The sequence below is a fragment of the Gymnoscopelus braueri genome, assembly GCF_963280865.1.
Source record: "Gymnoscopelus braueri genome assembly, chromosome: 10".
In the NCBI taxonomy this organism is placed as follows: domain Eukaryota; kingdom Metazoa; phylum Chordata; class Actinopteri; order Myctophiformes; family Myctophidae; genus Gymnoscopelus; species Gymnoscopelus braueri.
Genome location: NC_137611.1, coordinates 41,710,069 through 41,727,581, shown reverse-complemented (window position 1 = coordinate 41,727,581; position 17,513 = coordinate 41,710,069). Strand labels below are relative to the sequence as shown.

Here is a 17,513-nt window from a genome sequence, read left to right as displayed (position 1 = left end):
TAGTAAACATTGTAGGTAGTAACATCTTTGGTTTGTCGAATATTCATCAATAATCATTCCACCCCTACTAAATTGTCTGAACAACCTGTTCATGAAAAACGCACGCATGCACATGTCGTCTGTGGTGTGTCGTGGTACAGGAGCGAATGGGCCTTGAACCTGTGTTCATGAAACACTAAGACGTCGGTACGCACAGCGACCTGTGGTGTCGGTGTCCAGGAGTGAATGGCTCTTTTGTGTTCCCTCACGTCAACCTTGCTTTGACCCCATCGTGTGGGGCACGTGTGCTGCTGTGTAACCTGCCTCGGTCACACTGGTATAAAACTGAGCAGCATGCACGTTTGAAGGTGGATTTGTAGCCATGGACAAGCAGCACACAGTCACCTTATTGTCTACGTTTGAAGTGGGAGCATTTGGGCTTTTGCTCACCTGCAGTAATTTGCAGTGGTGGAAGAAGTACTCGGATATTTTACTTGAGTTAAAGTAGCAATACCACAATATAAAAATACTCTGTTACAAGTAAAATGTTACTTGAGTAAAAGTACTAAAGTATTGGCATAAAAATATACTTAAAGTACCACAAGTAAAAGTACTAAAATGTTTGAAAATAGCCGATCTACAAGCTCACAACGTGAGCTTGTAGATCGACTATTTTCAAATAGCCTACTGTAGGTATAAAATAGGGCTGAAGTGGTTAATGTATGTTTTATAATAATGATTTAAAGGCAAAGTAACTAGTAACTAAAGTTTTCAAATAATTGTAGTGGAGTAAAAGTACAATATTTGGCTCTGAGATGTAGTGGAGTAGAAAATTGGAAATACTCCAGTAAAGTTAAACATACCTCAACATTTTACTTAAGTACAGTACTTGAGTAAATGTACTTAGTTACTTTCCACCACTGGTAATTTGTATTGCTTTGACTCGAGCGACCCATACCATCGTTTGTCAAGGTTGGGCAGGTGAGCTAAAGTTCAAAGTAACCACATGCGTAATTGCGTATAGATTTGTCAGAGTAATTTACTGTCTGTGTTTTTTTGTTCTGAAAGCTGCAGCAGAGGCACAGAAGAAAAGATTTGGCAGATTCCAAGCTGAGACCACTTAAATACAATGGGTCTGGAAGAGCAGGTCTTGGGCATGAGGACTTCATGTTATTTAGTAGTATATAAAGGATCAGGCCAGCTCGACTCACAAGACTTGGATTCAGTACGGGTCCAGATTCTTAAACATGCAGAATCATGAAAAAAAAAGAGAATATCCGCATTCATAGAATACGTTGAAAGGCTTATTTTAATGCATAGCTGCATCATCAGCGTTTACCAAGTGTTGGTAAATGCTGAAGAGGGCCAGGGGGATGAAAGTGATTTTGTTAGTTTGACAGCATTAACATTTGCATTTAACCCTTAAGGCCTGAGGCCGTTCTACAACATGTCTTCTAAATCCTAACAGTTTTTTAGAAAAAACTTATGTTGCTACTGTATGTCAGTGGTTCTCAAACTTTTTCATGTCAAGGACCCCCAAAATGTATATGTATTTGGCCGCGGACCCCCATCTCAAAATATGTTGTTCCAGGGACCTTCAGAAACACTTCACATAACATCACATCCTCTCAGGCCTCCACAGAAGCGTGTACTACTTCTCACATTTTAAATAGTGAGCTCTGAGCAAGTACTTCTCCAAATGCCATTTTGATGTGTGAGTTCACAGCCCAGATCACAGGTCTGTGTGTTCAGATACGTTCCATCTCTGAGAACTTGTGCCAAGCTTTAGCCTCGCCAGATTAACCCATTAAGACCTGGAACGCATCTGTGTCATTTTTTTATTTGAGCTAAAAAGCATTATTTTACAAATAATACATAATACAAATCTACAAAGTAACTAGTAACTAAAAGTTTTCAAATAAATGCAGTGGAGTAAAAGTACAATATTTGGATCCGAAATGTAGTGGAGTAGAAGTAAAAGTATTGGAAATTGGAAATACTCAAGCAAAGTACAAATACCTCAAAATTGTACTTAAGTACAATTACAACATAAATGTACTTAGTTACTTTCCACCACTGCCCTGGACCCAACTCCACTTCTCTCGCTCTCGCTCGCTCCCTCTCTCTCCCTGTGCTCAGCAGCGCATGCAGCCTGCCCTCATTGACTGCAGTGCAGTGACCCTCAACCAACGTATCTTTTGGTCCGGGCCCAAAAGTCCTCTTTATTCCCCATGACAAATAAGGTCATGGACCCTCAGGAAGAGGCCCCGTGTAAACCAGGCCCTGGTCGGAAGCCTTTAAAATCCTGAGTGTTCATTTAACTCTACTGTGTTCTCAACTTAAATCCCTCTTATGTTTGACTTTGTCACCTCAACTTCAGTTGAGTCGTGCCGTAGACCTACACTAATGATCACAAACATGTCTGTCACCCAGGCAGACATTATTAGCTTCGAATTCTAGAACGACTCGAGTGAAACAAAAGCTTCTCGTTGCGGTTTGTTTCAACATTGCTTGAATGTCTCGTCTCTCCTAGTTGCCAGCTGTGTTTTCAGCGGTCACAGATCAGGACCGGGGGTTCAGATTTCATGACAAGTATAAGAATACCCCACAAACGCTATTAAAGTATATGCTATACAAACAGTGCTTTTTTTGGTGGCACAGGAGATACGTTGTTTTGGTGGTCCGCTTCACTACTCGACGCGGTTACAGCTGTTGGTTGCTTTAGGTGTCGGTATATAGGCTGGGAAATGTCTGAGATTGATCAGGCGCTCAGCCAAAACGCGTCAAATGGATTGAGCTCAAATTGTAGTCGATGAGTTCTCCCCTGTAATTGCCAGGTCTGTCTGTTGAGCGAGCGAGCGCGAGCGCGCGCGCGCACACACACACACACACCCCCACACACACACACACACACACACAGATCTACAGACAGCTGTAATTCATCACCTGTTGGCTGGGCAGGAATTTCGCGGCGGCCATGATGACCGCCGTTGGCCCCTCACTTGGCCGTGTGCCCCTCGAAGAATTACATGCCCCCTGCAGCCACGGTGGCCGTTATGCCTCGTCTACTCTGCACTGTCCCAGTTGATCTGACTGTTTTCCTCACAAATTGACATCACCAAAGGCCATGTGGTCTTGCCCCTAACATGACAACATTCTAGGCCTACCTATTGACATACAACGTTGAACAAGCCTCTAGACTTTGATCTGTAACTTGCAGTGTGCTCTTATTTATCCTTTTTATGGGGCTCAATTAGAGGTGTGAAATGTAGGGCAACAGATAAGGGACAACTTCAGTTATTTACATACTAGTCAATATCTAGACATTATCAGTTGCTATTTAACCCATTAAGACCTGGAACGCATCTGTGTCACTTTAGATTTTTTTGGCTATTCAAAAATAGCACAGAGTGCCGCGCTATGAGCTTGTAGATCTGCTAATTTTGAAAAATCTTGATTTTTTTTTTACCCCCGATATTATATGGAAATGACTTGGAATGGGAAAGAGTCTCCATAGTCTTGAAAAAGCCGCTGAATCGTGGCATCACAAGTGGAGGAAGTTGCTACAGTAGTTGTGCGTACTGAATTGAAGCCTCTCTACCGTTAACTGTGAAATTAAATGTAAATTGATGATTTAGGCATCCTTGTATTCGTTTATAAGGAGCTTGGGTGAGTTTACAAGGGTGGACTTCTTCCAGTCCTGACATCACTAAATGTTATATACTAGATATTGGGTCAGTTTTAGGTGTTTGAGAGCACAGTCAGAGTGTATGAGAATGCCTAATCAAAAGTAATTATAGGTACCGTTTGTAATTTGAGTTTCCAGTGTTTAAAATGATCTGTTGACCTTTCTGTAATTAACCTTTTGAGAGTAAAATGAACACTGTGGATTTGACTTGGTTGGTGCACCGTACCCTTTCCCCTTTCTCTTTTATACTTCCTACTGGGTCACCGTACTTCCTGTTTGTCCTACTGTAAACATATACAACTAATGTATAGCTTTCTGGACTCTTGCACTATTGCACAGGTAATGGGACCTATAATGCCACGCTCTGCCTAGTAACCTAGACAGGGAATAATAATAGCTTATAGTCATGGCTGTGTTGGTCTCACACTGAGCCACACAGACCCACTGCTTGTCTCTCCATAACCTTGTTGGAGCCGGGGTATCCCTCTGTGTGTTGCTTGTCTCTCCATAAGGGCACGGTCACACGTATGCTTCAGAAGTGTCACATTTTGTTGTGGCATTTTGGTGTGGAGCTTTCAACGCGTCTACAGCGTGGAGTTCAACAGTGGTGAACTGTATTTTTTTTTCTTTTAAAACGCTGGGGGAAAAAAAATGTTTTTTTTATACCGATAAATAGGAACTTATACTACATTAGTTCCATTGAGCAAAGCCGGAACACAATTGACTGACTGATCATTAAAATAAACATGCTCTGAAAATGCACACGGCCCACCCATGTGACCACGCGACGCGGCAGCCGAAAGGCTCAGAATGGGTGGACCAGCCGCGAACGCTTTTGAGATTTTTAAGTGGGGCCCGATCCAGAAAAGGCCTTAGAACCACTGGACTTACATCGCTTGTGTGTGACGCAGGTGTGTGTGACTGCACTCACACAGCAGGGCAAGGGAAGGTATTCCCCTGCATGGGAGGAGGTATTCCCCTGTCTGTTGCTCTTGCTTGTCTTTCCATAACATTGCCGGAGCCAGGGGTATCCCCTTGTGTGTGTGTGTGTGTGTGTGTGTGTGTGTGTATGTGTTGCTCTTGGCCCTTTTCCAGATCAGCCAAGCTGATGGCTGCAGCGTGCTCTTCTGTGCTCTGATCTGACTCCAGGGTCTGCACGGCTCTGATCACTGTGGTGGATTATGGTCTGCCAAACTAGCACCATGGGACGGAGCTATGAGTACAGCACCCCAGGGATGATGCGTGCACGTGCATTTTGTGTGTGTGTGTGAACAGTGTGTGTGTGTGTTTCTTAACCCATTAAGACCGGGACATTTTCTGTCATCTTTGATTTGAGCTACTTTAACCATTGTCTTATACTTGGGCTATTTATTTATATTTAATCGTGAAAATGTCTGCAAATCTTTGAATATATGTTTTTTAAAGCGAACATTTTTAACTCAAAACAGTTTTTTTTTAAAAATTCATCTCAAAAAAGATTTCGTTCCAGGGACCCACAGAAGCAAAGATTTGAGTTAAAAATGTATATATATATATATTCAAAGATGGGCACACATTTTCACAATTTCGTTTTATCCAAAAATTAGCAGATCTACAAGCTTGTAGCGCGGCACTCTGTGCCGTGCTACAAACTTGTATATCTGCTATTTTTGAATAGCCAAAGAAATCTAAAAAAATGACACAGATGCGTTCCCGGTCTGAATGGGTTAAGTGATAATTTATGTGCTGTGGAGAGGAGACAGAGTCTCTATTCAGGGCAGTTCAGAGGCTCTTGTTTACTGTGTGCACGTCGTCGTAGCCACAAATAGCCTCGCATAACCGTATCAGTCATAAGAGGCATGCTGCTATGGTGTGTGTGTGTGTGTGTGTGTGTGTGCAATGCTCATGTGAGTGTCTCTGTGTGTTTCTGTGTTTTGTAACGTGTAAATTATTGTTTACTAGCCCATACCCGTGGGGGGGATATGCGCACATGATCTGGCAACCCGAGAGCCAGCGAACACCAAAACGCTAATAAACAGCTGACTGTATGTACGTATGTGATTAAATGATTGTGCTTGTACTGTGTGTGTGTGTGTGTGTGTGTGTGTGTGTGTGTGTGTGAGATGAAATGATAGTGTGTGGTGTTTTCCAGTACTGTCACCCTATAACCTTGTTTACTACAACAGTAATACTAATACTCTCTGTAAGGTGTGGCACTGTGATATTTACTCTGAGCTATTTTCACTAGACCAACAGGGGCCTGCGGAATGCTAGACACACACACATGCATGCATGCACTCACACACACATACATTCTTTACATGCTCTCTCGCGCGCGCGCACACAGACACACACATACACATACACATACACGTACACATACACACACACACACACACACACACACACATACAACATTCTATACATGCTCTCTGTCACAGCTGATTCTTGTCCCCCAACAGATGTAGGGCTGCTAACTATCAATCATTTTCTTTGGGATTATTCCATCGATTACTTTTATATACTCAAGAAGTTTAAAAAAATATATTTTTTATGTCAAGGAATTGGTGTGGAAAAATTCTAATGATGTGATTAACCACTTACAGTAAGCCCTGTTTTAGACAGTATAGCACACAAATAATGAAAATCTTGTAGAGCTTGTAGCCGATGTACATTAAGACCTGGAACGCATCTGTGTCACTTTAGATTTCTTTGGCTATTCAAAAATAGCAGATCTACAAGCTCATAGCGCGGCACCGAGTGCCGCGCTATGAGCTTGTAGATCTGCTATTTTTGAAAAATCTTTTCTTTTCAAGAATGGATTTAGAAAACATTTTTAAGAATCGCCTCAGGTCTTAATGGGTTAAAGTGGTCCAACTGATTTTGATTCTATATCAACACATCTGGCTCTGGACACCCTGGAATCCCCTCAAGGACTCCTGTGGGTCCCTGGACCCCACTTTGAGAACCACTGTATATGTAACGAGGCTATTTGACCCTCAGGACTACTGAGGTGTGTGTGTCTGTGTCTGTGAGTGTGTGTGTGTCTGTGAGTGGCACGCATACACACGTTTGCGGGGATTAACCTACACTGCCAAGTCGTGACCTATTCCCTGTCAAATCTGGCATGCCCCAGGAGCGAACAGTGTTTTCCTAGGGAGTTGAAGGCAAGGGGGCGGGGGTGCTGGGGGGGGGGAGAGCCTGGCTGTGTCGACGGACAATGGATGCACGCTTACGAGAAACATCAAAAATAAAACCTGGCGAAACGGTTGCGTGCGTTAACGCAAGATGAGGATAAAGGAAACATTCAGTCTAAAGGTCCAGTTTGCTGATTCACAACCACTACTACTACTTTTGTATTTGAAACTATACATTTCTCTAAATATTATAAACTTTCACAGTGAAGTCGGACTGAATGACTGAAACTTTTTATTTTTTTATTTTTTACTCTATTGGTGTTTTGTTGTAGACGATTATCTGGCACATGTGTCTGTTATCAAAGAGAAATTGTATCATGAGTGAAACGGCTAGTTGCCATATTTACATTTCCTTACAGATTACAAATTCCTCACGTTACAAATGCTTGCAAGCTACAGTATATATTTCTCGGATGCATAGTAGCTGAAACTAGCTGAAGATATTGATTCCTCTACACTTATTTAGTGAGAACATCGCTCCTCCTGCTGAGAGCATCTCGGCACTAGAATCCCACCCCCCCCCCCCCCCCCCCCAGGAGGACATGCACACACTGCACAGAGGTGCACATACGGTGCAATTTTTCATGTTTGTCTGTCCTTCATCTACCTACCTCCATCAGCTTTGCATTATTAGATAAGAGGTTGCACAGATGTATCCTCTATCTAATAATGCAAAGCTCTAGCTATGATTAGAATTGTTTCCCTCCCTCCTTCCTTCCTTCCTTCCCCTTCTCCATTCCATCCCCCCCAATTCCATTCCTCCGGTCCCATCCCTTTTTGTTTTCATTTTCAGTTTAGTTTTGATTGGTTTGTAAAGCAGGTTTGCTAGTTTAGTTTGCATTCTTTTTTATTTTGTGATATGGGGTAGACTGTAGTAGGATTAAAGAATCTATATTTGTCTTCAAACATTTTGAAAAGAGACAGCTCTTAAGCTATTCTCCCTATTTTTTAAGACAAATATTGGCTTGACAAAGACTAAAACTAAGTTTTAGTTTTAGTAAACTTAGTTTGGTCTCGGGAACTTAGTTTGGTCTCGGGAACCAAACGAAGTTTTAGTTGTAGTACATTTTGTATACACCCTTTTTATTTTTATATCAGTTAACTAAAATATTTTGTCAATTCCGGTTTTGGTCATTTGGTTAAGTGTTAATTAACTATTCTAACCCTGGTCTCCGCCTCTCTCTCTCTGTCTCCTGCAGGATGCTGGCTACTGGCTGCAGGTCCACCGGTTGGAGCACAGCGACGGTGGCATCCTGGACCTGGACGATGTCCTCTGTGACGTGGCCGACGACAAGGACAGAGTGAGTGGGACAAGGAGGAGGAGGGGGGAGGGGTGAAAGAGAGAGGGTTTTGGGGTTGTCTCATGTGAAAGCAAATGTTTAATACAGTAGTTTAGTGACCTGTATTCAGAGTTTGTTAGCTGTGCTCAGGATGCACGAATGCACGCACACACACACACACACACACACACACACACACACACACACACACACACACACACACACACACACACACACACACACACACACACACACACACTTGATTTGGAAAACTTAGTTTTATTCAAAATATTTCAGCTCTCTCTCCTAGAGCCCCCTCACAAACATCCAGGCACATTGTGTTAAAAGTCTACACTTATGTACATGTCAAACAACATTTGATCCACAATACAGAACCAAATGGTCATGATAAACACAGTAAATACACCAAACTATGTGTGACATATGGCTAACTTGACAAATCAAATCAAACCATTTTCCAAAGTCCAGGTTATTTTAACCCATTGAAAAATGTACATTCTCTGTGTTACATTGTACATCTTACAGACCTTTGAGCAACAGTGTTGCTGCCCCCCTCTCTGGAATGCACACCCAAACACACATCATAAAAGTAATTGCACATAAAAAAAAAACTTTAGTATTGTGAACTCTGAAGCGTTCAGCAATAAGAGCTTAGCAACAACACTACTGGTGACTGAGCTCAAAGAAATAATGTGTCTTAGTTTTTCCACAAACAATCTTATGGTTTGACATCAACAGAACAGTGTACTTTTAGGAGGGTAATGTTGACCTTGAGGGAAAAAAAAAGGTATTCGGGAGTCACTCACGAGAGACGATCCCAAAATCGGATCTACTTGAGGTTACAAAATTCAGCAGTACCTCCATAGAACGATGGAAGCCAAAATCCCGGATAGACGGGCTGTGTGAATGTGGTCTGGACTCTGTGGAGGAGAGTCATGGTGTCCACAGAGACGCTGTAGAAGGACAGAGTACCTGCGCTGTGATCCAGGTACACTCCTATTCTGGAGGACACCTGACCCGGGAGATGAGAATCAGTATTTTTGTGTCTATAAACATAACCTCCGTAAAGACCAAAATAACACTGTAAAGACCAACTGTTGTCATTGGATCCGAATCCACTGAATTCATCTGCGCTTCCCGCTCTGCTGACGTCTTTATACGAGACTGCTATGTGAGCGTTTTCACTCCACTCCACCTCCCAGTAACAGCGTTCAGTCAGACCCTCTGTACTCAGCACCTGATACATGTCACTGAATCTCTCCGGGTGATGAGGATGTGATTGCTCTCCGCTCTCCCTCGTTACTTTTCTGTTCCCTTCGGACAGAGACAGGTATTGATGTGCTGTGTTTGGATCCAGTGTGAGCGGACGTGAATATTGCAAGAAGTCAGGTCTGGTCTCGGGATTTGTTGGTTTTGACAGAAGCACGTCCACTCGACATACTGTCTCTGAAATGTTTGTGCCTTCCTCCTTAAGAATGTCTTCTAGTTTGTCTCTCGCCGTTGTCACAGCCACAGTGACGTCTTCAAAGTAGCTCAGAGGACGGACGTGTCTGCCGATTGGGTCCGTACATTCACTGATCTTTGCCGGGGACTGGGAGGTGTAACTGTGTAGAAAATGGATGTGATCCTCCGTGTGCGAGAGCCGCTCCAGCTCGGCGCGTCTCCTCCTCAGTTCGGTGACCTCCCGCTCCACGAGCTTCCTCAGCTCCTCAGCCCGAGTCACTTCACGTTTCTGCTGGTCTCTGATCAGCTCCCTCACCTCCGATCGTGTCTTCTCAACGGAAGAGATCAGCTCGGTGAAGATGATGTCACTGTCATCCACCGCTCTATCGGCAGAGAGATGGATGGACTTCACCTCCTGGTGAAGCACCTTCAAGTCATTCTCCCTCTCCTGGAGCCTCTGCTGGATTTCCTGCTCGCTCGTATCGAGCTCTTTCTGTCTCTCAGTCCTCTCTGCCGCGGCCAAGATCGTATCGTGGCCTTTGTGTTCTTCCATGGAGCACAGAAAACAGATACACTGCTGGTCAGTACGACAGAAGACCTTCTTCACCTCGTCGTGTCGAGCGCAGATGTTCTCCTGAAGCTCGGAGGTGGCTTTGACCAGCTTGTGTTTCTTGAAGGCGGGACGTTGATAGTGAGGCTGGAGGTGAGCGTCGCAGTAAGAGACCATACACTGAAGACAGGTCTTCGCAGCTTTCTGTTTTATTCCACTGCAGATATCGCACGCCACGTCTCCGGGTCCAGCATAGCAGTGAGGAGGTGGAACGGCTTGGAGCGCCGTCTCCTTCACTTTGTCCACTACCTCGGCCAACATGGTGTTTTTCTTCAGAACAGGCCTCGGGTTGAACGTCTGTCTGCACTGTGGACAGCTCCATCTCCCTCTTTCATGATCCTGATTCCAGTGTTGCTCAATACACCTACTGCAGTAGTTGTGTCCACAGGGAACAGTCACTGGATCCTTCAGTAGATCCAGGCAGATAGGACAGCAGAACTGCTCCTGGTCCAGTTGAACTCCTTGCTGTGCCATTTTACAACTGCCTGCCTGACAAACGACAAAAGGGAATGAGTTTAGTTTTGCTTTCTTTTTCTCAAAGATCTGATAACAGGAGGGAGGTTCTTCCCGCTTGTGTGTGTGTGTGTGTGTATGATGTAACAGTCACAACATATGTAACATAGTCAAAAGATCCCAGGGCACACCTAGATGTACAGTGTATATATGCATATTTTTACACCATATATATATAGATATATATAGATATATATATATATATATATATATATAGATATATATAGATATATATAGATATAGATAGAGAGATAGAGATATATAATGTACGGTGTGTATATATGCATATTTTTACACCATATATATAGATATATATGTATATGTATATATAGATATATATATGTGTCATTAATTTATTTTTTTCTAAATTTAGAGTAGCCAATACATTTTACCCCCTTTTTCTCCCCAATTTAGTCGTTATGTCAATTGATTCCTCCCCGCACACATTTCTGTGTTGTCACTGCTGTTATGTCCTATACTGACTCACCTGTCTCCTCCCGCCCAACACTCCCTGCTGACAGGAGCCGCCCCAGCCCGTAGTAGAGTACGTGCAATGACTAATATCACCCTCCCTGCCCGGCTTCCCTCCCCGAACCCACAACCTCCGTGGTGGTGCTAAAGTGCTAAAGTGTGTTTCAACCCCGGTTGAAACACACTGGTACAGAGGATATCTTGGACTACTACATGTAAACATTTTCAAGCATAATAATTCCTGCAATCTAATGTTTACACAATTACACAACAAGACACAGTAGTATTACACAACACTACTGTGTCCCTTTCGGCCTTAAGACGTTTGCTGCTACAGAACGTAACACAATGCATTGTATTACGAGACCTCTCTGAAGGAACACGACAGGAAAGTAACACAGAGAATGTACATTTTATGTGTTACTTTGAGCAGCAGCAACAGCTGCCCCCCTCCCCCTCTTGAACGCACTTCCCAACCATAGAGATAAGATAGCCCCAAAACCCGCTCAAATAAACCCATCTTTTCAAAAACGGCTTTGCCCAGCCGAGGTCCAGTTAAGATGTTTTTCAACCCATGCTTTGATTATACCTTTGTTTTGATTGTTTTAGTGTTTTCTCAGTAAATAATATGTTGCTTTAAAATTTAAAGCAACATATTATTTACTGAGAAAACACTAAAACAATCAATTTAAAGTTTGAATGTGTTTTAAGTAAAGCGACTTTGAGTACTTTTCCATGCAAAATAATGAGCCACAATCATAGGCTAGAACAAAAGATGACAATACATACCAGCAGTGCTACGACTGGGAGGAGATGTCAGCTGGATGTTTGCAGAGTACAGAACAGGCGCCAACTAACAGCTCTGTTCTCTGTGCCTTGAAGCTAGTGCACTGCCCAACTGCCCAGTGTCACGTGACACAACGGAATTCTTGCCGCTCACTCACTTCCTGTATTCAGTGTTGCCATGTCGGCTTATTATAAGCGACTTTGGACTTCTTTTTCTGTAAAGTTGCTTGTAAACATTGGTAGCTGTGGGTTGTGTTTTTTTGGGCTTGTTTCTAAAGTGTACTTGCTCATTTAGGCTTGGTTCCATTTTGTTATTTATTATTTAAACCAGTGGTTCTCAAATATTTTCATAGAGCATTTGTGGTGTTGTGTTTGTTTCAAAAACGTTCCAAATATTCCACATTTTATTGCAAGAGTTTTAGAAAATATCAGATCTTCACATCGGGTCGCATCACGACCCGTTGTGAGCTTGTAGATCAGCTATTTTCAAATAGCCGACGCATTTAAAGTGCTCATGTGACCTACGTTGCTCCTTTTGGGCTTGTTTTCCTAGACCTGGTTGCTTATTTCTCTCACAAAATATGGCAACACTGCCTGTATTCCTTATAGAGATACTAACTGCCACAGAAAACACTGAATTTGCATCTTTTAAACATGAAAAACGAACACAACATTACATAATATGACAAAAATGTATTCACTCAATAATGGGTGAGCTGTTTTTCCAAGCCACTGAAACTATCTCTTTCCATAACCCTCTCTCTTTCTCTCTTGTCACACACACACACATATGGTATATCGTTGCTGTTGGGCAGAAACCTCCATATTTCAACTTTTTGTGTATTTTTAATTGTTTGTGTGTAAACTTTTTTATATTAACAAGAGCTTGTGAGTAAATTACTACATTGGATCCATTGGAAGTAGTTTTCTTAAATTTAAGATGAAGCAAAGAGGTTTTCAAAAGAGGAAAATCGTACTGCCTCTAAAGACGCTGCTGCTGCTCACCCCCACTTTTTACCATAACATATGGAACAAATAAAACCACTCACATGATTGAAATATGCTAAATTCTAAATACACAATATTAGAAATGATTACATGATATATCACCAAAGCCGATAATTGCATTACAAAAATTCATGTTAATCATGAATATTTGGTTCATTGATTCACCCGTAATCCAATTTGGGAACCCATCGTAAAATAAAAATGAAAAACAGCGCTCTCTGCTGTTTTTCACTTTTCCATTTGACTCTGGGCGGAGCTGTACGGAGGACCCATGCTCACGGGAAACCGGGGTTTTGGTCTGCCCTCAGCCCTCCACCTCCGGTGGTGCGACTATGATTTCATTTCCACTAACAATATTTCTCCATGGAACACTAACACCATTTCTCCCAAAGAACATGGATCGTTTTGGTTATAAGCCCACTTGTTTCTATGATGAAAGAGCAAGATCAAAATGTTACTAACTTTCCGTGGTTTTGTCGGCTCCGAGGACGCTATTGTTAAATGAGTTTCGGTGTGTTTCCAGTGGGAAGCGAGCCGCACACATGTAAATCCCGCCCACTACATTTGATTGGGTAAAGCGCGGCCTGCTTCCTGATCTGAAGGCACGCCCACTTGTAGCCAATGTGCATGGGTTGTCAAAACGGCTCCCGACAGATCCAAGCGCAGCTATGGAACTGTTCTTTGAGAGATCAACCCGCAACAGTGGAGGTAAAGTCAGGAATAAGCAGCAGTCACACAGAGACCAGTGAACTTGACCACGAGACAGCAAGCACTCCCTCGTGTTTACATCTTAATGCTGTCTCTGAATAGCAGGCTGACTGTGGCGCCATCAGGACAGATGGCTTAGGACAGGGCTCTTATCCACTCTGTGTGTGTGTGTGTGTGTGTGTGTGTGTGTGTGTGTGTGTAATAAGAGTTTAGCGTGTATGTAAAGCAGTGTAGACACACAGTGTGTGATCATGTAAGCCTTGCATGTGTTGTGAACATAAGTGTGTAGATACAGCAATGAATCTGTGTGTGTGTGTGTGTGTGTGTGTGCGTGTGCGTGCGTGCCTGAATGTGGGTGTGTATGATTCCTGAACTCTGCCCTCTGTAAAACATCCGTCTTAGTTACTGTTGTCTGAAATGAAATGGACAGATTTATTGTCGTTATCCCGTTATTAGATTAGAAGAACAGCTTGTGTGTGTGTGAGGATGATGGACTGATTGCATTGAGGAAATGGAGACTGAGAAAGACAAAAGTGACAATACTGCTGCGTGTGACAGCTGCTTCAGTGCTGACCTCTCGGTGTGTGTGTGTGTGTGTGTGTGTGTAAAGGACAGAGCATGACATAAATATCAGCGAGAGATGCCAGGGACAGATGCTCTGTTTGTGTGTGTGACAGATATGGACACACACACATACAAGCGCGCACGTACCTAAAGACGCACGCATGCATTCCCTTGCTCTCTTTCACTTTTTTCTGCCACGCATTGTCTATTCCTTTCGCTCATTTACACGCGCATGCACACACACTTGTGCCTTCGATTTTGTCTTTCCATCTCTCCATCTTCTCTTACACACATGCACATTCTTGCTCTGTTTCGTCATCTTCTCTTTATGTACACTACACTACACAGACACACACGCACACGCACATGCACACACACACACATCCTGACATATCCTAGGTGTTTGGTGACAGGCTCTCCTGCTGTGAAGTCATAACCCCACAGAACACCACATTCCTACTGTGTGTGTGTGTGTGTGTGTGTGTGTGCGTGTGCGTGTGGGCAATAGTATGGTATGCACATTCAAGGAATTGGTGCATTGATCTCACATAGAAGAAAATACATACAACAGATGATATATTGGGGCATAACAAAGTAAGAATACATGTGCGTGTGTGTGTGTGTGTGTGTGTGTGTGTGTGTGTGTGTGTGTGTGTGTGTGTGTGTGTGTGTCTCAGCTGTGTCCGCCACTCCTCCATCACTGTCTCCATTTGTCAGTCTGGTGCCTGGAGGTATGGTAAACACTCAGAGAGAGAGAGAGTGTGTGTGTCATTCTGTTTTAGATCTTAATGAGTGTTTTTGCGTTACCACTACAATGTTTGTATATTTGTGAGTGCGTTTGCTGAAGAAAGCATCAACTTTTGGGTGGTTTTGTGCTGCGGTTTTTCACTTAATAGTCTGACACATTTCCTGTGTGTGTCTGTGTGTCTGTGTGTGTGTGTGTGTGTGCGTGCGCGAGCGCATTCCCGTGTCTCGTCATGCATTAAGCTGCCAGAGCTGTATATAGCTGTGGTTACTCTCTACGTCTCGAGTAGTGACAGACTGAGAGACAGGTTGGGGCCAAGAGGTTAAATAAGCCTTGAGGAGAGTCTTCCAGACTCCATGTCCTGTCCTGTCCTTAACGTTACAGCATCAGAAAGCAGATAGACAGATGGACCTCTTATTGATCCCTGTGGGGGAATGCAGGTGACGTAGCAGAAACGGCAGTAAGCCTAAAACACAGGATAGATACAGGTGAGATTAGAGACATGAGATACAAAAATATAATAACAAATACATTAATAGACTTTTGACCCTAGCCAACTGCACTTGGTCTGACTGGGTTAACCATTAAGACCTGAGGCCGATTCTACAAAATATCTTCTAAATCCTAACAGTTTTTTTTTAACGTATGCTACTATGTCAGTGATTTTAAAACTTTTTCATGTCAAGGACCCCCAAAATGTATATGTATTTGGCCGTGGACCCCCCATCTCAAAATATTTTGTTTCAGGGACCCCCAGAAGCAAAGACTTGAGTTAAAAATGTTCGCTTTAAAATATATATATTCAAAGATTTGCACACATTTTCAAAAATAGCAGATCTACAAGCTCATGCACTCGGCACTCTCGCATCTTATCATCCTATCACATCATCTTTCAATAAATATGAGCATTCTCTGTCACTACGTGGCAAACCCGGAAAGCGACAGACCGAATAAATGGTGCATTTATATAGTGCCTTTATCCAAGGCGCTTTACAACGATTGTGCATTCACACACAGATGGTGGAGGAAACCATGCAAGGCACCAACCTACTAATCGGGACATTCGGGAGCAATTAGGGGTTCAGCGTCTTGCTCAAGGACACTTCGACACTAACTCTGGGGGAGCCTGTGATCGAACTGGGAACCTTCCGGTTCCCAAGCGGCCGCTCTTTACCTCCTGAGCCACTGCCGCCCTCGTGGTCCCTGAATGGCAAACTTGGCGTGTGTCTCTCTTATGACCCCTGAGGTGTTCGGTGCTGAATTTCAATTCAGACGGACCAACGGTTTCAGAGAACCCAAAAAACAGGAACATTTGTATCTGTCCGCACGCGGGTAAATCACTGGTAAATATGGACATAATCCATCTATGGCTCTATTAACACATTGCCTGCCTAAAACGTTTTTTTTTATTTATTATTATTTAAATAATATATATATATTTTTTTTTCACAAAGAACCAGCAGATAACGCGATCCAAAGATTTGCTGCTCCATTCACTTTCCTGTTAAAATAATAACGGAGAAAAAAATCACCTTTTTCCTGTGTTTTATTTTTGAGTGAAACATGCTATTTTCAAACAACAAATGTCAACGAGTCGCGATGACCTCTTGACATTTTTGAAACCACACCTGAAAACCTTCAGTGATTAGCAACCATCAGGGGATCAGTCTGAATCATACTGGAGATAAATATTCTGTGACTACTTGAAAAGGTAAGAAATGGTTAAAATGCTGGCAGAGGTCTGCAAACTGTTTTAGAAAACCCCTGGCAGCGAATGTGTTGTTAAGAGTGTTTGGCCATGAATAAATCGTGTGAGTAAATAAAAAGAAAGTCATTTACATGCCCCCATCCAGCCTCATTCAGTGAGTATACTGTATATGAGATGACCTCATTTATTCCAGCCCCCCCCGCTTTCTACCCCCACCCCTCTCTCACCCTTTCTCCCTCCCTCTATCATTCCCTTTCTATCTGACCACCCCCCCCCCATTTCTACTCTCGCTCTCTTATTCTCTCTCTCTCTCTCCTTGCTAATAAGAACAAGATGGCTGTATTACTGTAGACAGGGCTCTGGCCTCACGGAAACTTCCACAATCCAGGCGAAACCTCTCCGAGGGGCAGACAGAGAAGGGTCTCAGACAGACACTCTGTGTGTGTGTGTGTGTGTGTGTGTAATCGTGTTCATGTACAGAGAATTATATACTTCTAAGACTCAAGGGTCTTGGACACAAAGACTGTGTGTGTGTGTGTGTGTGTGTGTGTGTGTGTGTGTGTGTGTGTGTGTGTGTGTGTGTGTGTGTGTGTGTGTGTGTGTGTGTGTGTGTGTGTGTGTGTGTGTGAGAGAGAGAGAGAGCTACTTGAGTTCGGCTGACACTGGGACTACACCAGACGCATTGGTGTGTGGAATTTACTGCGGGCGTACCATGCTTTTGGAAAGTTCCAAAGCCTCCAGAATTGATGACAGTAATTCATTGCTCGTGATTATGAAACGACACGAGGGATGTTTATAATAGGTTCTGACTCC

General features: G+C 43.1%; 2 protein-coding genes and 1 long non-coding RNA gene across 6 annotated transcripts in view; 1 reads left to right on the top strand and 2 right to left on the bottom strand.

The window, feature by feature from the left end:
• LOC308093845 (partitioning defective 3 homolog) overlaps positions 1-17,513 on the top strand; it is a 318,000-nt gene that overhangs the window by 49,667 nt on the left and 250,820 nt on the right. For all 4 annotated transcript variants that reach the window (XM_080440218.1, XM_080440219.1, XM_080440217.1 and 1 more), the window contains exon 2: positions 8,043-8,144. In XM_080440218.1, the coding sequence (XP_080296344.1) occupies positions 8,043-8,144 (102 nt within the window). The remainder of the gene's footprint in view (positions 1-8,042; positions 8,145-17,513) is intronic.
• LOC308093851 overlaps positions 1-17,513 on the bottom strand; it is a 352,863-nt gene that overhangs the window by 210,546 nt on the left and 124,804 nt on the right. The gene's annotated exons all lie outside the window — the stretch shown is intronic.
• LOC308093848 (tripartite motif-containing protein 16-like) lies at positions 8,440-10,677 on the bottom strand. Its single transcript, XM_080440225.1, has one exon. It carries the CDS (start codon positions 10,669-10,671, stop codon positions 8,974-8,976), a length of 1,698 nt encoding a protein of 565 aa, XP_080296351.1. The 5' UTR covers positions 10,672-10,677; the 3' UTR covers positions 8,440-8,973.

Excerpts from the sequence above, each read along its gene's own strand:
- LOC308093848 (XM_080440225.1), bottom strand. The coding sequence starts at position 10,671 with ATGGCACAGCAAGGAGTTCAACTGGACCAGGAGCAGTTCTGCTGTCCT.